Below are 24689 nucleotides of genomic sequence, written 5' to 3' on the forward strand. Positions count from 1 at the left end.
TTTCTGGAGAAAATGAAACAAAAGTGGAATACTAATTTATATCATACTAATTTATTTTATATTCATATCAGGGAGAGGGTCCCAAATATTTCTGTAGTGCAGTTGTCTTTTGTTTTCAAGAATCCTTGAGATAGGGAGAGAGGATAGTTAGGACTAGATAGATGGTCTACAGATTTGGGAGATCAGTTCTGAAACTGAGCAAATTTTTTTGAGGGAGGTAGAAAATGAAAGGGAGAAGAGATGAATAATGATCTCTGAACCTAAATACTCTCTCAGGATGTAGGAAAAGAATATATTAAGTCATTTAAAAACAAGACAGCCTTGAAGGACTCAAGAGGTTATAAAAATTAACGAAAAGGCATTTTTAGTGTAGATTCTGAGCCCAACAACTTTTATTCAAAGGCAAAAGATTTAATTATGAAGATTGTCAGTGTTTGAAAGTAATAAAAGATTGAACCTGCAAAGGCAGATGAGTGTATCTCTAAAAGTTTGGTGTGACTGTGCCTCAAATAACTTATTTGCAATATTCATGTTCAGAATTGGAAGTAAATGACGTCCTTGTACACGATTTAATGTTAGCAATCACATTTTCCAAACCTGGTTTTCTTCCATAATGGAATCACCGAGAAATTTCTGTAGAGTTACACAATTCTAAAACCCTGGTCTTCTTTGTGTATAGTGTTTAAGACCTCTTTAAAAAGGTCATTTAGTGCATTGTAACTACAGGACTGAGTTTTCTGAAATCCTAACTCAGAAAAATAAGCTAACTTGGTAAAATCCTGGAAATGATTAACCAATTTACCTTCTGACATACACAAAATTCACCCCTCTTTAAAAATGGAGAAACAGATTTGTAAAGTAGTACTTCGGCAGAAGTTTATTTTGTTTAAAAGTTCATTCACTCACTAGGCAGGGCGCTTACTAAGGGTCAGGGGCAAAGGGAAGGATTGGGGGAGAAGAATGCAGGAGTGTGCCAGGTAAACGTCTAGGTAAGCAAACTACAAACACAAGGATAGGGGAGGGTCAGGAGGGAAGGGCTGGAACAGTTTATTCTGAAGCGTACCTTGGTTACTGAGTTTCCAGCAGGTAACAGCCTGTCTCTAAAGTTTGGACAAGGAAAGGGAGGGGTGAGAAGGAAGGAGGAGTCAGAGGAAACCGGCTCCAAAAAGGAAACTAACCCATACAAAGATCTTCGCACCGCCACAATTTCCCACTGGCCAATCAGAGAGGAGCAAGGCAAACATACACCAAATTAGGAAAACAAACACTGGGGGGGAGGAGGATCGGACCCCCGGGAAAGCCAAGAACGGAGGCTGGGCCGAAGAGGCCCCGCCGATAGGGAACAAAGCGCCGCCAGGCCGGGATGCGGGTCCGGGCCGCGGCCTCTGGGTCTTCTCGGAGAGACGGAGACGTTCTATAACGAAGGCCAGCATAGCACTTCCTAGCTTGTAGCTGCTCAGAGCAGAGCAATGCTGATCAACTGCTTCTGTTCTCCTCCTTTGCTGTGGTGGCGGTGTCTGGGGGGATCCGCAGGGGGTCCGGAGGGAGAGGCCCGGAAGGGCCAGAGCGGGAGAGGAAAAGGAGGGCGGGGAGTTAATGTTGGTAAACATGGCGGCTACAGACTCGCCAAAAGAAAAGCTTTGCAGCCAAACCCCGAGAGGTTGTGGGGATTTCAAAGAGTCGATTGAATTCCGCTGTGCTAAGACAAACGGATGTAAACAGAAATCTTTGTAATTGCATCCAAGGCCTAACGCGAGAACTCCAGCGTAGGTTTCCCAATTCCTCACCAAATCCTTTCTAGAAGTCCACACGGACGGCTGGGGTCCTGGGGAGTTTGGGCAATAAGGACTGAATGGAAATTAGCAAAGCTTTTGAATGACCCTTTTCCATTCCCCTCATCTCTTCCTCTAAACGAGATTATAAATAGCCACCAACTTTGGTGCTTGACCCGTGCTCAGACCACATCTGCACCATTCCGGCCCATCTCTTCCTAAAATAGTAACTGAAGGTGAACTGAATTGTTTTAGAGAACTTTTTCCCCCTATGCTTCATTTAAAAACATTTTTGACGCCAAAGTGCTAAGATTTTAAACAGTTTTTATATGGCTATCTTAACTGCTGTGTTAACTGGAATGCCACTGAGAAACACATTTTTGTTCATCTCAAAGAAAAAAAGAGATCACCAATAGCAAACATAACCGGTTTAAAAAAAGACCCATAAACTAAATCCAAGAACTTTCCTTTATCTCAAAGGATGCAATATGATTGGTTTAAATCATTAAAATTTTTTTCTTGACTTCTCAAGGTTACTACTACTACTTACTACTTCTAATAACAACTCATGTATTTTAAAATCTACAAAATAATTTCCTCAAAACGTTGTGAGATAGTGTAAATTTAATACCCATTTTACAAGTGAAAAAAACAGGCTCACAGGTGATTTATTATCCAAGGGCACAAAGCTACCAAAAATATCTTAATCTAATTTCAGTAATTTTTTTTTTGGCTGATGAAATTGGGGTTAAGTGACTTGTCCAGGGTCATACAACTAAGAGCTGTTAAGTGTCTGAGGCCACATTTGAACTCAGATCCTCCTGACAGCAGGGCTGGTGCTCTAATCACTGCGCCACCTAGCTGCCACAGTTTTTTAACAGTGATCTTGATTCCAAGATTAGGGTCTGTCTTATTTCATCCTTGTATCCCTAATCTAAGTCAGTTTCTTGTATATAATAACTGTTCAATAACAATTTATTAGATTGAACTGCTGAATCACTACTTCTTAAATTCTTAAACTAACCCTGGCAAAATTCCTACTATGCATTGACACATTATAAAATAATCCAATTCTCAGAATCTCTTAAATGGAAAGAACTTCCAGTATCCAAAACAATGCATACACCTTATTTTCAATATTCCTCAACAAGTAATCAACTTACGATCATTAAGATGCTTAATTGTTAATTACACACATGTATTCATGAAGACAGGAGACAAAGACTGGATCTGTGACTTAAATGTAGCAAATCCCCAGTGCAAATGTGGGTCAGCACCTTCTCTGCAATTTAGTCTTTGAAATAGAGATGCCTAAATAACTAAGAGGTTAAAGGCTCAAATGTCTAGCTCAATCACAGCAAGAGTGGATCCGGAAGCTAAATACTGTAGCCTTGGCTATACAAGGACAAATAATCTAATAATTTTTGGTATTATGAAAAGGTGATTTTTAGATAAATGTAAAGTAATAAAAGTATAGTTACCAAAATTCCTAGTTCACTAATTCAGAGCAGACATTTAAATATTTGAATGTTAACTACAGTTTCATGTAACAATTTTTAAAAATGTTCCCCCAAATGCACACCAAAATGATTCATGATTAAAAGTATTGTCACATCTTTTTGAAAATATTAATCAATGGTTTTAAAGTTCAAGACATTTAACCAACTGAAGATAAATCTGTTAAAATATTAATCTGTTTAAGAATTTTCTAATATCAAGTACTGAAATAGGTGAGTTACTGTCTAGGGCATGAAATATTTTTGAAGCACAATGGTTTTTCCTGTAATGGTAAACTAATTTATATTTTTCTCTCTTTGAATTAGATGGGAAGTCAGGATCTAGGAAGGTTGGTTTCAAGGTATGAAAAAGAAAAAGGAAGTTTCTAAGGATTACTTCTATGCTGTTGTAATTACATTACCCATTGCTGAGCCAGAATTGCTGGGAGGATCTATAGAACTGATTTATGAAAAATGACTTGAAATATAAAGTAGAATTTGCCATGTGCAAACATTTTCCAGAATCTGTTTAGGGAATCTACTAGGGAGAACACTTTGCAATCCTTACAATTAATAGATATAAATCCCATTCTTATTCTATTCAAGGTTATTCCACTAGGCCCTCTTAATTTACTGTGTGCTGTACAAACTTCTTGTCTGAAATTAATACTGAATTCTTCTGGCATTTCAGTCAATCTGATTGACATAAACCAATCAATCTATTTGCTATGCAAGGTTACAGAAATACAGTTTGACTTCTAACTGACTATATCCCACAAAATCAAGACTATATAGGTGTCACATCAAAAGTAAGGATTTATTTTGGCTCCTTAATTTGTTTTTTCATCAGTTTGTTAATTTATACTATATTAAAGATTTCTGGAATGGCTTTCCACTTCAGTTAAAACAGTTTTTCAAACAATGTGGGGGAACAAACCTTTTCAATTAAATTAACATCCCTTTCTATTCAACCAATGAATTATTAATTCAACCAATGATTATTAATAATTACTATATGTAGAGATAAGAAAAGGAGCTTAAAATCTAATGAAGTGGCAAGACAAATACTAACAATCCAGGAAAGGTAAGACAAATACAGACTGTTTTTCTCTGCATTTGTACTATATACTTTAAGTACATAGAGGAACCGCAAACAGAATGGGTCTAATATAGTCAAAGAGACTGCTTACAGCTAGAAGGTTTGAGGAATGCTTCATGGGCATGAAAGAATAGATTTTGAAGGAATGAAAGGACTTCAACAAGTTAAGTCTATAGTAGTGGCATGAAAAGAGTATAGGTCTTATATGATATATATATATATATATATTTTTTTTTTATATATTGTAATATAATATATTTTACATAATATAAAATATTGTTTTAGATATAAGGAAGTTCATATGTAAAGGCAGAGAAGCATGGGAGATTTAGATAAGATCAGAAAATGGTGAATACAATTTGGCTGGAATATCAAGGATAACAGCAAGGAAAGTTTGTATTTTATACATTAAGCAGCAGGGAATCAATGTAGATTTTTGAAAAGAGGAAGGACATAATCAGATCTATATATTAACAAATGATAAGACAGAGAGATTGAAATAGAGACCAGAGGCAGGAAGACTTAACTAGTTTATTATAATTGTCCAAGTGAGACGTAAAAGTGAGAGATAAGGTACTGGTAGTAAGAGGAGACAGAGGGGTAGATATAAGAAATATAGCAGAAATAGATGCAACAGAACTTCACAAGTAATTGGATTTGGAAAATGAATTAAATAAGAATCTAAGATGGCTCAGATTCTTGAGCCTGGGTGATTGAAAGAACATCAATAGAAACAGGGAAAATTTTAAGAAAGAATAGATTTTGAGAGAAAATTGGGAACTTCAGTTTTAATCATTTTATGAAGAAGATGAGAACAGATCCACAAGAAAGAGTTGTTTACAGAAGTTGGAAACACATGACTGAAGCTCAGGAAAAAAAGATCAGAGATAAAGTTATGAGAGATGTCTCCTTGGAGGTGTTAATTGAAACCACAGAAATGGGTGAAATGGACAAGGAAAACTATATAAACAAAAAAGAATGAAACCTTGAAGAAACTACACATGGGGAGAAGAGAGAATGAAAAGGAAGAGAAATATCCAGAGAAAGAGACAAAAAGAAATGATCAGGTGATTAGTCAGAGAGCCAAGAAAACACTGTTAGAGAATGAATGAATGAAGAAACCTTGTCTACAATGTCAAAAGCTTGCAGACAGGCTAAGGACACTGAAGATAGAAAAAATCTTCAGTGGACTTAAGGGAGTAATTAGTAATCTAGGAGAAAACACATTTAGTCAGGTGGTGAAGAAGGAAACCAAATGGTAATGAGTTAAAGGAGTGGATAGTGAAAAAAACACGTAGTAAGTATAGACTACTTCCCCCCTCCCACCCCCCACCCCCCTCCACTGCTCAGAACAAGAGGAAAGAGATTTGTTGACAGTTTGAGTGGCTGGGAAGGTGAACACAGTTGAAGGTTTGTTGGAACAGTGGAGACCTAACAATGTTGGGAGGAAGGAGGCAGAAGAGAGGAAGAGACTCAAGGTGAGAGAAGGAGAATGACTGTTGGCATAAGGTGGTCAGAAATGAGAAGGGGAAATTTAAAGGTTCAGATTGAGGAGACAAACATGTCAAGAAGGAAGGAAGCCCCATCTGGAGACTGACAAAAGTAAAGAATGTATGGGTATGGCTACTGAAAATTTTTGATATGTAGAACTGAGAGAACTCGGGTCAGAAAGGCTCAATCTTTTCAGTAAGGTAAAGAGGGTTATCTGATAAGAGAGAGAAAAGAAATGAGGTTGGCTGTCTGAGGAAAATAGAGGCTTAGAATATGATAAATTTGATAAGAAATCCATAAGAGGTGAATACAAGGACTGTTGTCCAGTAGTAAAAATTCAACTTAAGTTAAATAATGTAAATTTGTAGTCAACCAAGTAAGAATTTTGTGGCTCTTTTAGCTATTGTCACTGCTTAAGAACGAGTATAAATGAAGATGGCATGGTAATGGTTGTCTGGGATTGGAGATGAGCAAAGAAAGAAGGATAAGTATGTCAGAAGGATTCTTCAAGAGTAAAAGAAAGAACAGCAGGGAAGCTGCTTACCAACTAATCAAAAACACATAAAGGAAAATGACTTCAGAATTGGGGTTACTGGATGGTGGAAAAGAGAAGAACCAGAACTGTTAAGTATAAGGTGCTGCTTCAAGATGAATGAGAGTACAGGAGTAGTGAAAGGAAAGCAGACTGAAAATCCAATAATGGGATCACAAAATTTAAGATCTTAGAAGGAGAATAGTTCTGACTGATGGCAAGATTGAAGCTGTGACCATGCCAGTGGTAGCTGAAGCACAATGAAAACTGAAATCAGAGAATATGCAAAAGTAAAGGAAATAGGAGTAGAAACGATGATCCATATGAACATGGTGGTCATAGAAAATGGCAGGAAGACAGAGAAGACTATAAGTTGTATTTTTCATCTAAGAGAATTTGTTAAGAATGTTAATTTAGCAAAACAAATAGAACAGTACCTCACTTTACAAACATATATAATATGGATTTCCTTTAAATATCTAGCTACAGAAAAATTTAGTTTGCATGCAACTTTTACTCTAGACCAAATATCTGGACACCACATCTTATTTTATATATGACTGTGGGGAGAGAGAGGGGGGGGGGGAGGGAGGGAGAGAGAGAAAAGGGGGGGAGAGAGAGGGGAGAGAAAGAGAGAAGGAGGGAGGAAGGAAGAGAAAGGGAGGGAGGAAGATGGAGGGAGAGGGAGGTAAGGAGGAAACTCCTCTATCAATGCAGACTGGCAATTAATCTGCAACTTACAGTCTTAGAAAGTTGTTTGAAGCACTGATGGGATAACTGACTTGCCCAGGGTCAGTGGTGAGAATGTATGTATACATATATGCATATATATTATGGTCTTTCTAATAATTCCAAAGCCAATTTTCTATTCATTATGTCACGTTGCCTCTTAGTACTTGTTGTTATGCTAAATATTAATAAATCAATACATGATTAATATTATATAACATAATATTTTTATAATAATATAATATATAATAACAACTAATTAATGATTTTGGTTAACCCAAAGAGTAGTACCTGTGGAATCTACTTCTTACCTGATAGTGCCAGTAGGAGAAGGAATGGGACTGACTAGGGTCCGGAGATCCGGCTCCGGAATGTGGATCTTCAGAGGGGAGATTTGAGGGTAAAGAGGTCGAAGGGGAGATGGTGGAGCTTCTTCTTTATGGTACAGAGATGTGAACTGTATCTTTATAACCGTACTAGGAAATCGAAAGGTACATCTGCAATAGAAAAAAGAAAGGAGGTGATAAATATATTAGTCGTGTCACATAAGGGCTGATTAAAGAATTCAAATATGGAGAAAGTACCTATTGAGGAAATTTGTGATTCCTCTGAATAACTCTAATGAAATAATGTTTGCATGGTGGTTCAAGTAAACAAAAAGTAAAGGATCTTTTCTATATTTTCATCAAGTATATTTTAAAATTATAACTAGGCATCTGAGATGAGTTTGATTCTCCCCAAATAGTTTCTAAATTCAAAAATATTTATCTCTGCTTCAAAATGAAACCCTAACTGAAAGCAATTGTAAACCAAATTAGAGTGATTTCATGTACATTACATACAAATTAAGTTATCCTAAATTTTTAACTTTGGTATTGACTGAATAAATGGTAGTACATAACAGAATGCTATTAAAATAAAAATATCAGGAATAGTACCATACTAGAGGAGGCCTGAGAGGGTAAGTAACTTGCCCAAGTCTTAGATTCTGAGGCCATCTCTATTTCTCTATTCACTACAATATGCTGCCACTCTAGGATAAGTAAAATTTAATAAGTCAAAGATTGGGAGTTGGGGTGGTAGATGAGCTGTTAAGGATTAGAAGAAAATTTGCAATTGTTAAAATACAGTGCCACTGGAATTTTTTGGCTATAAAAAATTAAACTACTCTTTCACTTTAAAAAGATAAAGAATTATGAATTATGGTTAAGTTCACTTCAACCTGTATGTGTGTGTGTGTGTGTGTGAGAGAGAGACACACACACAGACAGACAACAGAGAACACATATACTCAACTCTCACATGCATAAAAATATATATAAATATATATGACAATTTTAAGAAGAGTTTCAGAATTAAAAGCTGCTTTCAATTGGAATCCTTCCTAAAATATTCATGCATTTTAGTTGGAGAGTTAAGGTTCATTAATGAGGAATAATAATGAGGTCAGAAAGGCAAAAACAGTACATAAAATCATTCAAAGCATTTACAGCATATATTTTTAAAAAATAACAAAACAAATATAGCCTACAAACACAGAGTCTTGTTTGTAGTGAGTGATTAGATAGATATGAATACAGAGTTCAATTACTATTCTATTTCTAACTTCCTTTATGACCTTGAGCTTAAACCTCAAGTTCTGAATCATAAAATAATTATAAATTACCTTGTTAAGAGTGGTATAAAACAAGGCTATATAATCCTACAGTGTCATTAAAAAGTTACTTATATGTTCCCATGAACATTACAGTATTGGCCAAGTAAATGTTATTGTTTTCTAAAAGTATTAAACACCCTTAAGCTAGTAATACCCTATAAGGCCTAATTGTTACTATTTGTATTTAAGAGGGGAAGGACATAGTATTTAACTATCAAGTTGTCCACAGAAAAGTGACAGGTCATTTCAGTAGATGTGTATAGAAAATATAATCAATTTGCTTTGAAATTGACAGATATTTAATACACTTAACTACAGAAAGGCATTCTGAATGATGCATGCCAGGTGACTGAATATTGTAGAGTTTTTCCATTGTATTACCTGCCTCAAGTATGACTTCAAGTTACTAGGCTACTTATTTCATCTTGAATGTGCTAAGCTTGGCACCAGCAATACCTAATTTAATATCCTTCACAATCTAGTCAAATCTACTCACCAGGACTAATTATTTTGCAGGCATTCTACATTTTCAGCCAAAAAAGCCTTGTTCCTCACACAAGACAGTTTTATCTCTGTTTTTGCAAAGACCACTCTCCATGCCAAGAAGGCACATCTATCAGATTAGCTAATATGAAAAAAAAGGAAAATATTGATTGTAGGAAAAGATGTGAAAAAACCGGGAAACAGAATTGTTTATTGGTCCAACCATTCTGGAGTGCAAGTTGAAATGTTGTCCAAAGACTCATTAAACTGCATTCCCCTTTGATACAGCAATACATCGCTAGGTCTATATCCCAAAGAATATCCCCCTGCCCCCCCCCCCAAAAAAAAAGAGGAAAAAAAAAGACCTATTTGTACAAAAAATATTGATAACATCTCTTTTGTTGGCGATTAAGAACTAGAAATCAAAGGGATGCCCATCAATTGGGGAGTAGCTAAATAAGCTGTAGTATATGCTTGTAATGGAATATTACTGTGTTATAAAGAAATGACAAGATGATTTCAGATAAACCTGAAAAGACTTACATGAACATAGTGAAATGAACAGAACCAGGAGATCACAGAAACAGCAATACTATTTAATGAAAACATGAATAATTTAGCTTATTCTCAGCAATACTATGATCTAAGATAACCCCATAGAATTAATGATGAAGCATACTATTTATCGTCCTCTAGAGAACTGATAGTGTTTGAATACAGACTAAAGCAAGCAATTTTTCACTTCTTTCTTTCTTTTCTTTTATTCACGTCTTACTGCACAAAATGACTAATATGGAAACGTTTTACATAACTGTACATGAATAACCTATATCTGATTGTTTATAGGCTCAGGAAGGGGAGATGAGGAGGAAAGATATAATTTGGAACTCAAATCTTATAAAATATTAATACAAAAAAAATGTCATTTTTGTTTCAGAAAGGTAAACAGCTTAAAATTCCATCTAGTTCCTTAAATTTGGGTCAGAATTTTAGAGTGCAGAGAGATAAAACTAGAGAATTTGTGTTTTTGAGAGTTAACATTTAGAGTTTCAGATAATATCTAATCTTCATCTCAAGAGGAATCTGCTCTACAGTATACAGGATAAATGGTCATCTAAACTCTCCTACAAGAGCCTTCAGTGATATAGAACCTCCCAAAACAGTGTGTGCCACTTTTGGAGCTGTCTAATGAAGAGAAAAAGCAATTGTTACCCAAACCCAATGATTTTCTATATTTTGCCAGTCCCTATATGCAAACAGGAGAAAAGATTCTAGATAGTCAAAGAAAGGGTGAAGATGAGTCAGAAGCTAGAACTTTTCTAAAGCTCTAAACTTTCCCTCCTTCAGGGCAATACAAAACACATGCAATTAGGAAACTTTCATGTGGTGGGCCAGGGACCACAAGCAATTTTCATTTACGTAAAGTCTGAAATTAGAATGTCAAGAAGGCACCATAGGTTCTGGGTTTTATAAAGCACTCAAAGAAAAAACAGACTTGGGAAAATGATTTCCAAAGGAACTTTTACATACAAAATCCCAAAATGAAAGGATACTGACAAACCTACATGAAAAAGTTTAATCTAAAATGGATCTACAAGAATTTATTCTAAATTTTAAAACAATTTCTAAAAAATGAACAAAGAAGGTGGTTACAGATGTGAAAGTATTATTGAATTATTGAAGTATACTGTTAACAACTACAACTTTTGCTATTGAGGCAATGCAAGATGGAAAAAGGGAATACACTGCAAATGAGTTAAAGGTATGAATATAAGAATACAATAATAACAATAAAACAAGGGTATAATGCAATGCAAAACATTTAAAATTTAAGGCTGTGAAGATTCAAGGCAGCAGTGTTTTCCATTGCCCCCTTAAATTTAAATAATGAATCAAAACTATCCCTTCTCAAAGTATAAAGTGAAGAATTTATAAATCAGCCATAGAAAGAACATTTTAAAAACCACCTATCTTTCAGCATGTATATTACTAGTGGTAGTATAGGCAGCATCACAGTGGAAAAGGTACTGGATTAGAAGCCAGGAACCTTAGGTTCTGGTCTCAATTGCCATTTCACAAGCTATGTGGGCTCAGGGGACTAGAATACATTGGACCTCCATTTCTTTACCTGTCAAACAGGAAATTAATCTAGAATTCCTGAGAATAAGACTAAGAAAATGTTAAGACACTGAAAAATTATAAAAACTAGCTGTTTAATTTAATGGGATTTAATTTAATTAGATACAAAGAAAAACTGTCCCTGGTTTCAAAACTATACATCTTAATTAGAGAGATAAGAACATAAATGTTTATACAAGATACACACACAGTAGATACAAAGTAGATTTATCTGGTTTGAGAAACTTATTACACACAAATAGTGATTCCACAGGACCTTAGCATCTGGAGAAAAAAAATATATGTATGCTAAGGCTAAGAGCTGATATAGTAGGAAAAACAATTTTCTAAAAGATTCCATTGAAAAATTCAGAGGCCATAGTGTGGTGAATGTAGGAACTAGAAAAGTATAGAAACACTGCTTTGAAACTTCCTGGCTTTTCAAAGATTAAATTTTGAACAATGATTCCAAAAGTTTACTACCTATATATCATGTCCTAAATTTAAAATAAAATGAAAAGCTGTGATTTAGTGTGTCTACTCCTTCCCCTGGTCCAGTTTGCAACCTCATCATATGCAGCTGAACCCTTTGCACTAAAACTCTGCCTTTAGTTCTTTTATCTGCAACTTAATAATTGTTTATTGATTGGTTGATGTTGAGTAGCATTACACTATCGTATCATGTCTTACATAATCCATACCTACTAGTTCTGTCTCTTATTCTGGCCATATTATTCTTCATAAATGTCTTTTATGACACCTCTTTTTAAGTTGCCTATTGTAATAAGCTGCAGCCTTCACATATCCACCAAGTCTTTCCACTGCTGTTTGAATTACTTGTAATTGTGATGCATTCTAAAATTATGTCCTGTGATTCACAGAGAGTGTGACGAGAAACAAACAAACAAACAAAAAACACTATTGTTTAAGGGATGCAAAAGCAGAGAGTCACTGAAAGCAGGAAGAAATTTCCCTTATGTAATACAGGTCAATCATAGGATCAAAAATGTGGATTTCAAAGGGACATCAGAAGTTAAATCCAATTCATTCAGGACAAAGAGCTACCAAGTAACCTAAAAGGCAAATATGGCAGAACAGGGATTCTAACCCAGATTTTTGGATTCCCAAAGTAGAATTCTTTTAGATCATTTAAATCTTATTGATAACTATGCCATCCATCCATAGACTAACTTTCATAAACAAAATATTGAACTCTAATGCCCTATGAACTTTTCTTTCTGTTTTAGCAAACTTCATTAACCCTATCACTGTTCTCATACTCCTTTGCTGCTACCAATATTTCTACATAAACTTGCTTCTGACCCATTTTTTTCTTCTAGCTTCAAAAAAAATTTTCAGATAAGAAAAATCACAATGGTTTTCCATACACATTATATTGTTTCCAAAGATAGCCTCAATCTCCTAGAACTTATATCATAAAACAATTATCCTATTATAGGATAAACAATTTACCAACCAGTTTAAATACTTTCTATGCACAACCATGCTAAGGATACTAAAACAAATAATAGTCTACCAACAATGTCTTCAAGAAGCTTATAAGTGAATAGTCAAAGTAAATAATTCTTGCTTGTTAGAGGCAAGAAAAGTAGAAGTTGAGCAGGCTAGAGTCTACCATTTGAACAATAAGATAATTATAAAAGACCTAATTGTAATGATGAGTTTAGCTATCAGATTCTTTCAGATCAGAATTTACTTTGGGTTGCACATTTGTGGAATTACCAGAATTGCAAGATATGATGTTTAGGCATTACAAATCTCAGTGATTATTTGATTAGGCTCCTCAAAAACTGGCATACTGCAAAGCTCACATAAAACTTATTTGCACTGGTAAAGCAAATTTTATAATATGCAAATAGGAAATATTAAGTGCTAAGCAACATCAATTACTCTGTATTCTGTAGGGAAATGTACATGAGAAACTGAAATGGAGTTGAATGATCTTCAAATCAAATGTCTATTTTAAGTATATACACATCTATGTATATAGATAGATATATATTGTTTGACACCAAAAATGATGGGAAGCAGGTTAACTAAAGTGATTTTCCCACTAAATTCATGACATAATATTGTCATTTTGTTTTCATTTCATACATCATCTTCTCCTCCTTTATAGTAGCAAATAATTGCTGAAATAAAGACAACAGTTTGTAAAAAAAGTGTGGCAAGCCAATTTGCTGGAGCCAAAATTTTTTTAAAAGCCAATAATTCATTTAAATTTGAAAATATTACTGTATTTCCTCCAGCTTCTTCTGATCTTCATTGTCAAGGATGAAACACTGTTCTTAATTATCATGCTTGCAGAATTGTATTTAAGAGTGTGTGTGCACAAATATTTAGTAAGAATCTAATTTCAGTTTCAAACCTTCTCACTGAATGCCCACGAAGTATCTTTTTTCTTTACTGTGTTCTTCCCTCTTCTAAAGAGTTTTTAGATAAAAACATTGGAAAACAATTTTAGCTTCTCTGAGAAAGGTACTTGCTTTATCAGTATATATTATTATAGAAGATGTTCCAATTTAAAACAATTCCTTTTAACTGTGAATAGATTCAACCATTCTGGAAAGCAATTTGGAACTATGCTCAAAAAGTTATCAAACTGAGCATACCCTTTGACCCAGCAGTGTTTCTACTGGGCTTGTATACCAAAGAAATCTTAAAAGGAGGGAAAGGGACCCATATGTGCAAAAATGTTTGTGGCAGCCCTTTTCGTAGTGGCAAGAAACTAGAAATTGAGTGGGTGCCTACCAATTGAAGAGTGGATGAATAAATTATGGTATATGAATGCTATGGAATATTATTGTTCTGTAAGAAACAACCAGCAGGATGATTTCAGAAAGGCCTGGAGAGATTTATATGAACTGTTGCTAAGTGAAATGAACAGAACCAGATCATTATACACAGCAACAAGAAGACTATATGATGATCAATTCTCTTGGATGTTGGTCTCTTCAACAATGAGATGATTCAAACCAGTTCCAACTGTTCAGTGATGAAGAAAGTCATATACACCCAGAGAGAGGCTTGTGGGAACAGAGTGTGGAACACAACATAGCATTTTTACACTTTCTGTTGAAATTTGCTTGCATTTTGTTTTCTTTCTCAGGTGTTTTTTTTTCTTCTTGATCTGATTTTTCTCGTGTGGCAAGATACCTATAAATATGTATACATATATTGGATTTAACATATATTGGATTTAGCATATATTTTAACATATTTAACATGTATTGGGGAGGGGGTGGGAGGAAGGAGGAAAAAAGCTGGAATAGAAAGTTTTGCAAGGGTCAGTGTTGAAAATTTACTCATATATATGTTTTGTGAATAAAAAAAACAAAAACAAAAACAAACAAAAAAACCCAAACCAAAAACAGTTCCTTTTATTGATATTGTGATGATTTTCAATATATGCTGCTTCAGATAATATACTACTACTAAGTTTTATCAAAGGGAAGAATTCCAAATTTTTCTCCTTTTGGGTACAAATTATAAGGAAAAATGTTTTATATCTGTAACAATCAGATTATTCTTCAATATCACATTTATTAAATCAATGTTTAGAAATTTATTTCAGTAAGAAATGCAGGTAAAAACAATAAATCATTTTAAAACTTATAATAAAAATTATCCTGATGGAATGTTATGATTTTTGAAAATACTATACAGAAAGGATTGGAAAAAAAGATACTGTACCACAGCAGGAAGGTACTACTACATAAAAAGATAATCAGTCACTGCCACCTCTAAAATTTGCCCCAACAATTAAAACAATGTTAATAGTTTTCAAAAGAAATACAAACTATTGGGGGGCGGAGCCAAGATGGCGGAGAAGACACACGCGACTTTCTAAGCTCTTCTCTTACCCTCGTTACCAATATTATATCGAGCCTCAAAAATAGTCTTGACTGCTACAATTGGAAAGATAAGAAGTAGAACAACTCACCGTCAAGAAAATCTGCAGTCTCGCCAAAAAGGTTGGTTACGGGGCCAGGGGGGAGTCGGCGCAGACGGGGAGAGAAATTAGGTTCCGAGGAGAGCCTCAAACCGAAAGTGAAAGCATAGATCTCATCACAAGCTCGCAGCCCCAACCCGCAGTACGGGCTTTTCCTTGGGGTAGTTGTGATCCTGCATGGCAGGAGGACACAGCCCGGGTTAGCCTCCAATCTGCACAGTGGGGAGCTCGGCTTGGGGCCATAGAGCTTTTCCAGGGCCGATTTGCATTGGGCAGAGACACTGGGGCAGAGTTCCGGGCGGTTGCGGTCTGCGCCAGCTCATACTCACAGTCCCACAAGAGGCTCCGCCTGGGGGCAGTGACACTTTCACCACTTAGTCTCTAGCCTAGGGGCAATCGATAATCCACTCAGCCCTACTAAGCCATTTGATAGCTCAGCCAGTGCTGAATCCACTTCCTGTTGGGGGAAGGGAAAACCTCACTCGAGCACTCCCATACCCTCGGAGCCGGAAATCGCTTTTAAATCTTTCCCTGCTGTACAGAGGAAGCTGGTAACCCCTTGCCTAGGAGACCTACCCTAAAGGCTTTAAAACATGAATAAAAAGATGAAAAGAACAATCGACAGCTTCTATGCAGAAAAAGAGCAGGTCAGCAAACCTGAAGAGACCTCAAACAGCAAAAAATGCATCAGACTGTCCTCCTTTACATAATGCTCTCAGAAGAGACCATTAAAAGTCCTAAAAAGAGAGTTAGAAGATAAATGGGGAAAGGAAAGAAAGCCTTACTAAGAGAGCAACAACTTCCTGAAATCTTAATTGAAAAGTTAAAAATTCTCCAGGAAGTGCAAATTGGTGAATTAGAAAATAAAAAAATCACAGGAAAGTAAGAATTGTGAATTGAAAATAAAGAATTCACTAGAAAGTAGGATCCGTGAATTGAAAAGACAAAGAACACGAAGAAAGTAGGATCGTGAATTGAAAAGAAAATAATCACTAAAAAAAAAATTAGTGAAATGGAAAAATCTCCACAGACCAAAACAATACATTCAAAACTCAATTGACATATACAGAAAGAAGTAAAAAAAGCTAATGAAGAAAATAATTCTTTTTAAAAATTAGAACTGAACAAATTGAAACTAATGATGCATTGAGACAGCAAGAATCAGTCAAGCAAAACCAAAAAAATGACAAACTGGAAAAACCATGAATTATCTACTTCTAAAATGACAGACTTGGAAAATAGATCTAGGAGAGATAATCTGAGGATTATTGACTTCCAAAACTATGATGAAAATAAGAGCCTAGATACTATTTTTACAAGAAATCATCAAAGAGAACTGCCCAGATGTAATAGAATCAGAAGGTAAAATAGGCATTGAAAGAATTACATCTAACACCTTCTGAAAGAAACCCTAAAATAAAAACACATTAGGAATATTGTGGCAAAATTTCAGAACTATCAGATAAAGGAAAAAATTTTACAAGCAGCCAAAAAAACCATTTAAATACCTGAGGTGCCACAATAAGGATCACCCAGGATCTGGCTGCCTCTACATTAAAGGAAAGAAGGGCCTGAATATGATATCTCAAAGGCACAAGAACTTGGGATGCAGCCAAGAATAAACTACCCAGCTAAGCTGAGCATTTTCTTCCAGGGAAGAAGATGGACATTTAATGAAACAAATGAATCCATTTGTTTCTGAAGAAAACCAGAACTAAACAAAAAATTTGATCTCCAAGAATAGAACTCAAGAGATGCAGAAAAAGGTAAAAATAACCTTGAGAATTGTATTTCTGTTGTGGATATACAAAAAATACATGTAAAATTTGATAGTACTGATATAACATAAAAAAGGGAAGTAGATATGGAAAAGGGATGATGGCAGAATAAGGTGGGAAGGAGGGATAAAAAGAGGGAAACCACATCCCACAAAGAGGCTAAGGAAACTTATCATATCTGAGGGAATTCTAGAGAGGGGAGGAACATTGTGTGAATCTTACTCTCATCAGAGTTGGCCTCAAAGGAAAAATAATTGACATTTGTTTTAGAGAAAATTCTCTCACCATTAAAAACGGGGAGAGGAAAAGGGAAGAAAAGAGTAATAAGGAAGGCAAGGGGAAAGACCTCAAAGGGGAGGGAGGGATTATAAAGAGGATAAGCATCTGGATACAAGAGGGGTCATAAGTTTAAAAGGGGAAAGAGGGTGGGGAGGCAAGAATAAGTAAAGCACAATCTGGGGTTATTAGGATGGCAGGAAATACAGATTTAGTAATTCTAACCGTAATGTGAATGGGATGAACTCCCCAGAAAGAGGGAGGCAGATAGCAGACTGGATCAAAAGTCAGAACCCTACAATATGTTGTTTACAAGAAACACATTTAAAGCAGGGAGATACATATAGAGTAAAGGTAAAAGGCTGGAGCAAAATCTATTATGCTTCAGGTGAAGTCAAAAAAGCAGGGGTAGCCATCCTTATCTCAGATCAAGCAAAAAGTAAAAATTGATCTAATTAAAAGAGATAAGGAAGGAAACTACATCCTGCTAAAGGGTAGCATAAACAACGAAGCAATATCAATATTAAAACATATATGCACCAAGTGGTATGGCACTCAGCTTCCTAAAGGAGAAGTTAAGAGAGTTAAAGAAGAAATAGACAACAAAACTGTAATAGTAGGAGATCCTCAACCCTTGCACTCTCAGAATTAGACAACCAAACCACAAAACAAATAAGAAAGAAATTAAAGAAGTAAACAGAATATTAGAAAAATTAGGTATGTTGGATCTTTGAGAAAATTGAATGGAGATAGAAGGGAATATACTTTCTTCTCAGCAGTTCATGGAACCTATTCAAAATTGACCATATATTAGGACATAAAGACCTCTAAAATTAAATGCAAGAAAGCAGAAATAGTAAATGCTTTCTTTTCAGATCATGATGCAATAAAAACTACATTCAACAAAAAATTAGGGGAAATAGACCAAAAGTAATTGAAACTAAACAATCTCATCTTAAAGAATGATTGGGTGAAGCAGCAAATTATAGATACAATTAATAATTTCACTCAAGATAATGACAATGATGAGACATCATACCAAAATTTGTGGGATGCAGCCAAAGCGGTAATAAGAGGGAATTTTTATATCCTTAGAGGCTTACTTGAATAAAACAGAGAAAGAAAAGAATAATGAATTGGGCTTGCAACTAAAAAACTAAAAAAGACCAAATTAAAACCCCCAATCAAATACTAAATTGGAAATTTAAAATTAAAAGGAGAAATTAAAAATATTGAAAGTAAAAAATCTATTGAACTAATTAATAAAACTAAGAGTTGGTTCTATGAAAAAGCCAATAAAATAGATAAGCCTTTGGTAAATCTGATTAGAAAAAGGAGGGAGGAAAATGAAATTAGTAGTCTTAAAATGAAAAGGGAGAACTTTCCACCAAGGAAGAGGAAATTAGAGAAATAATAAGAGTTATTTTGCTCAACTTTATGCCAATAAATTTGATAACCTAGTGAAAATGGATGACTACCTCCAAAAAATATAGACTTCCCAGACTAACAGAGGAGGAAGTAAATTGGTTTGAATAGTCCCATTTCAGAAAAAGAAATAGAACAGGCAATTAAACAACTCCCTAAGAAAAATCCCCAGGACCAGATGGATTTAATGTGAATTTTACCAAACATTTAAAGAACAATTGGCCCCAATGCTATATAAATTATTTGATAAAATAGGGAATGAAGGAGTCCTACCAAATTCCTTCTATGACACAGACATGGTACTGATACCTAAACCAGGTAGGCTGAAAACAGAGAAAGAAAATCAAGACCAATCTCCCTAATGATATTGATGCTAAAATCTTAAATAAGATATTAGCAAAAAGACTACAGAAAATCATCTCCAAGATAATACACTATGATCAAGTAGGATTTATACCAGGAATGCAGGGCTGGTTCAATATTAGGAAAACTATCAATATAATTGGCCATGTTAATAACCAAATTAACAAAACCATATGATCATCTCAATAGATGCAGAAAAAAGCATTTGATAAAAATCCAACATCCATTCCTATTAAAAACACTTGAGAGTATAGGAATAAAATGGACTTTTCCTTAAAATAATAGCAGCATCTATTTAAAACCATCAGTAAGCATCATATGTAATGGAGACAAACTGCAACCATTCCTAATAAGATCTGAGTGAAACAAGTTGCCCACTATCACCAAGTACATTATTAATATTGTATTAGAAACGCTAGCTATAGCAATAAGAGCGGAGAAAGAGATTAAAGGAATAAGAATAGGCAATGAGGAAGCCAAATTATCATCTTTGCCGATGAATGATGGTATACTTAGAGAACCCTAGAGATTCTGCTAAAAAGTTATTAGAAATAATCCACAACTTTAGCAAAGTTGCTGGTTATAAAATAAACCTACATAAGTCATCAGCATTCTTATATATCACTAAAAAAATCCAACAGTCAGAGTTACAAAGAGAAATTCCATTTAAAGTAACTACTGATAATATAAAATATTTAGGAATCTATCTGCCAAGGGAAAATCAGAAACTTTTATGAGCAAAATTACAGACCACTTTTCACACAAATTAAGTCTGATCTAACCAATTGAAAATATTAAATGCTCTTTGGATAGGGCTAGCAAATATAATAAAGATGACAATATTACCTAAACTAATCTATTTATTTACGCTATACCAATCAAACTCCCCAAAAAACTATTTTAATGACCTAGAAAAATAACAACAAAGTCTCATATGGAAAAACAAAAGGTCAAGAATTTCAAGGGAATTAATGAAAAAAATCAAATGATGGTGGCTTAGCTGTACACAGATCTAAAATTATATTATGAGAGCAGTTACCAAAACTATTTGGTATTGGCTAAGGAATAGATTAGTTGATCAGTGGAATAGAGTAGGTCAAGGGATAAACAGTCAACAAAATAGCAACCTAGTCTTTGATAAACCCAAAGATCCCAGCTTTTGGGATAAGAACTTACTGTTTGATAAAAATTGCTGGGAAAATTGGAAACTAATATGGCAGAAACTAGGCATTGATCCATACTTAACGCAGACACCAAGATAAGGTCAAAATGGGTTCATGACCTAGGCATAAAGAATGAAATCATTAATAAATTAGAGGAACATAGGATAGTTTACATCTCAGACCCTGTGGAAGGGGAAGGTCTTTATGACCAAAACAGAACTAGAGATCATTACTGACCACAAAATAGAAAATTTTGATTATACCAAACTGAAAAGTTTTTGTACAAAACAAATCTAATGCAGACAAGATTAGAAGGGAAGCAATAAACTGGGAAAATATTTTTACAGTCAAAGGTTCTGATAAAGGCCTCATTTCCAAAATATATAGAGAATTAACTCTAATTTATAAAAAATCGCTTCATTCTCCAATTGAAAATGGTCAAAGGATATGAACAGACAATTCCTCAGATGAAGAAATTGAAACTATTTCTAGTCATATGAAAAGATGCTCCAAGTCATTATTAATCAGAGAAATGCAAATTAAGACAACTCTAAGATACACTCACACACCTGTCAGATTGGCTAAAATGACAGGAAAAAATAATGATGATTGTTGAGGGGATGGGAAAAACTGGGACATTGATTCATTGTTGGTGGAGTTGTGAACTAATCCAACCATTTTGAGAGTAGTTTGGAACTATGCTCAAAAAGTTATCAAACTGTGATACCCTTTGATCCAGCAGTGTTACTACTGGGATTATATCCCAAAGAGATTATAAAGAAGGGAAAGGGACCTGTATGTGCACGAATGTTTGTGGCAGCCCTTTTGTAGTGGCTAGAAACTGAAACTGAATGGATGTCCACTCAGTTGAGAATGGCTGAATAAATTGTGGTATATGAAAATTATGGAATATTACTGTTCTGTAAGAAATGACCAACAGGATGATTTCAGAAAGGCCTGAGAGATCTTACACTAACTGATGCTGAGTGAAATGAGCAGGGACCAGGAGATCATTATATACTTCAACAACAATACTAGATGATGACCAGTTCTGATGGATCAGGCCATCCTCAGCAACAAGATCAACCAAATCATTTCTAATGGAGCAGTAATGAACTGAACCAGCAATACCCAGAAAAAGAACTCTGGGGGATGACTAAAAACCATTACATTGAATTCCCAATCCCTATATTTATGCACACCTGCATTTTTGATTTCCTTCACAAGCTAATTGTACAATAATTCAGAGTCTGATTCTTTTTGTACAGCAAAATAATGTTTTGGTCATGTATACTTATTATGTATCTAAGTTATATTTTAATATATTTAACATCTACTGGTAAAAAAAAAAAAAAAAAATAAAGGATAAATTCAATAATGAGAAAAAAAAAAAAAAAAAAAAAAAGAAATACAAACTATTAACAAACTAATGAAAGGATTTACCAAATCAATAACAATAAGAGAAATGCAAGTTAAAATAATTCTGAGGATTCATCTCATGACTCTTAGACCAGAAAAAAGAGTTCAACAACAGTATATTCTGGCCAGTATAAAGTTAAACTGGCACACAACTGGTAGAGAAATCAATTATTAGTTCAAATAATTTAAAATTATTTGAGGTTATGAAATTGTACATTATTCTTGACTTAGAAATATCACTGCTAGGCAAATACTCCTAGGTTAAGAACAGAAGGAAAGGTCCCATTTATTAAAAAAATTATATAAATACAAAAATATTTAAAGCAGCATTTTTAGTGGTAGCAAAAAGCTAGCATAAAATTAAATGTTCACTGACTGGAAACTGAGAAAACTATTATATTTATATCTTTATAAAAATTATGAATATGATGAATCTAGGAAATGTGTTAGGCTCTGTATGAATAGATATAACAAAGTAGAATTGGGAAAACAATTTACACAGTAGGAAAACTATGTTAAAACACTAGCACTCTAACATAATGATTAAACATGATCTTGGTGAACTAACAATGTCTCTTAGAAGAAAAATGAGGGACTAACGGTACAGAATGAGGCATACATTTCACACATGGTTAACATGGCTTTGCTTACATATATATATATATATATATATATATATATATATATATATGTTTTTTCGTGCAAAGGAAAGTTTTATTGAGGATTTAGGAACAACAAAAGAGTATGTCATAGATTTGGTCTTTGTGGTTTTATATCTGAAGAGGCCCCTTCAAAATCAACTCAGCCCTCAGCTATGACAAGAAGTTGAGAAGGTGAAAAGGGTGCTGCTAGCTTGGCACTGTTTTACCTTATAAGATAACCCACACAATATACTCCAAGAATCTTTACTTAAATGAATTTGTAGGTGTACATTATCTCAAATACCTATTTCTGGGAGGAGGATAATCTATATAGTGAAATCCTTTGCAAAACTCAGAAATTTAACCAGTAAAGCAATAGTATCAATATTTGTATGCATATACAAATGTATGTTTTATATATATATATGCATTATAAAACAAATATTTCTGTTTTTTACTTGAGAGCTTTCTATTTGAGATATCACTCTTGCAGTTAAATTACTTATACCAATACCAAGAATTAGTTGACATAACAGTCATTCACATGGGTTACAATTCACCTTTAAATAAAGATCTCAATGATATTTACCCAATTCAATGTCAACCAAATTATTATAATTTTGTTTTGTTTACCAAACTCAATTTTTGGCCAAAAGGCATATCCTCTTCTCTCTTCCCCCTCAAAATAATAGCTAGCTAAATTTAATTATCAGTATGCATTCAGCTTTTTATATTCATAGTACTATATAGTTAAAATCAGTGTTATGAACAAGTTTGAAAGAGGTTCTAGAATTATCAAATATAAATAAAATTTATTTATATTTAGTTGATTAAAGAAGGAAATAGAGTTGATAAAATTTTAAAATGTTTTTTGGAGAGGAAGGAGAAAGACCTTTCTACTTAAATAGGAATTTCATCAAAATAATATACTTAACTGGCCACTCTAGTTAAAGAGTTTGATTTTGATAAATATTTTGATTGAATAAAATCTTGCAAAGACTACTACCCAAAAATGATGGCCTCTGATACTATGTATGATGCATAACAATGAATTCTATCAGACTACTACTTTTTTTTTTTGCCATTAAAAAAAAATCAGATGAATTTATATTTTAATGTATTTAACATCTACTGGTCATCCTGCCATCTGGGGGAGGGGGTGGGGGGGGTAAGAGGTGAAAAATTGGACCAAGAGGTTTGGCAATTGTTAATGCTGTACAGTTACCCATGCATATATCCTGTAAATAAAAGGCTATTAAATTAAAAAAAAAAAAATCAGATGAACACAAAAGGAAAGATTTGAAAAATTGTAAGCACAAAGCAGTTATCTGGGTGTTGTAGGGAAGGGGGGGAAGGTAGAGTATACCAAACTCTAAGAATATATTTAATAAACTCTAGAAAGTCAAATGTGACCAATGTAAGTTTTATGAACTTGCCGAAATAACTGCTTTGTAACATTCTTGTTCTTCCTAAGTCATGTTTAAAAGTTCAAATGAAGAAAAGGACAATAAATAATAAAGTTCTTTTGTGATGAAAAAGAACTAGAAATTAATGGGAAGAACATAAATTAGGGAATAGCTTAATTATAATATTTAATATAGTGAAATACTGCTATTGTGAAGTAAGAAATGATATACACAGTTTCAGAGAAATCTGGGAAGACGACATCTATTTGAGTTATCACTCTTGCAGTTAGTTATATTACATATGCTCAAAATTATATTTGACATAACAGTCATTCACATGGGTTACAATTCACCTTTCAATAAAGATCTCAATGGTGATCATTTGGTGACTCAATTCAATGTCAATGAACTTATATAGGGTGAAGTGAACAGAACCAGAATAGTATACATAATAACAATACTGCAAAAGCAAATAACTGTAATCAATTCAAAAATCAATCATGATTACAGAGTGACAAGGAGGTGAGTTTTATGTGCCTTCTGACAAAAAGATAGATGGAATCAGGGTAAAAAGTGTTGTGTGTGTATACATGGCAAATACAGGAATCTGTTTTGCTTGATTATGTATATTTGTTACATGGAAGTTTTGTTTAATTTTTTCCCCTCAATGGAGGAAGATTACATTTTTACTAACTGACAAAAAGAAGAATTAAAGAATTTATAAAATAAAATATCATCTATATGTCATAGACACAAATATTCAACAAATACATGAAACGTGTCCTGTTTCTTTCACTGAACAAGCCCCCAAATTAAGCTCTAAACCTACAAATTTTGGAAGTCTCCATTCTGAATATTGATCATTCTT

The 24689-nt window shown here is 34.2% G+C and overlaps 1 protein-coding gene across 1 annotated transcript in view; it reads right to left on the reverse strand.

The window, feature by feature from the left end:
• Positions 1–24689, reverse strand: part of FOXK1 (forkhead box K1) — a 124967-nt gene that overhangs the window by 27101 nt on the left and 73177 nt on the right. The window contains exon 2 of the mRNA XM_031941038.1: positions 7431–7616. Within this exon, the coding sequence (XP_031796898.1) occupies positions 7431–7616 (186 nt within the window). The remainder of the gene's footprint in view (positions 1–7430; positions 7617–24689) is intronic.

This window comes from Sarcophilus harrisii, chromosome 1 (assembly GCF_902635505.1).
Source record: "Sarcophilus harrisii chromosome 1, mSarHar1.11, whole genome shotgun sequence".
Classification (NCBI taxonomy): Eukaryota; Metazoa; Chordata; class Mammalia; order Dasyuromorphia; family Dasyuridae; genus Sarcophilus; species Sarcophilus harrisii.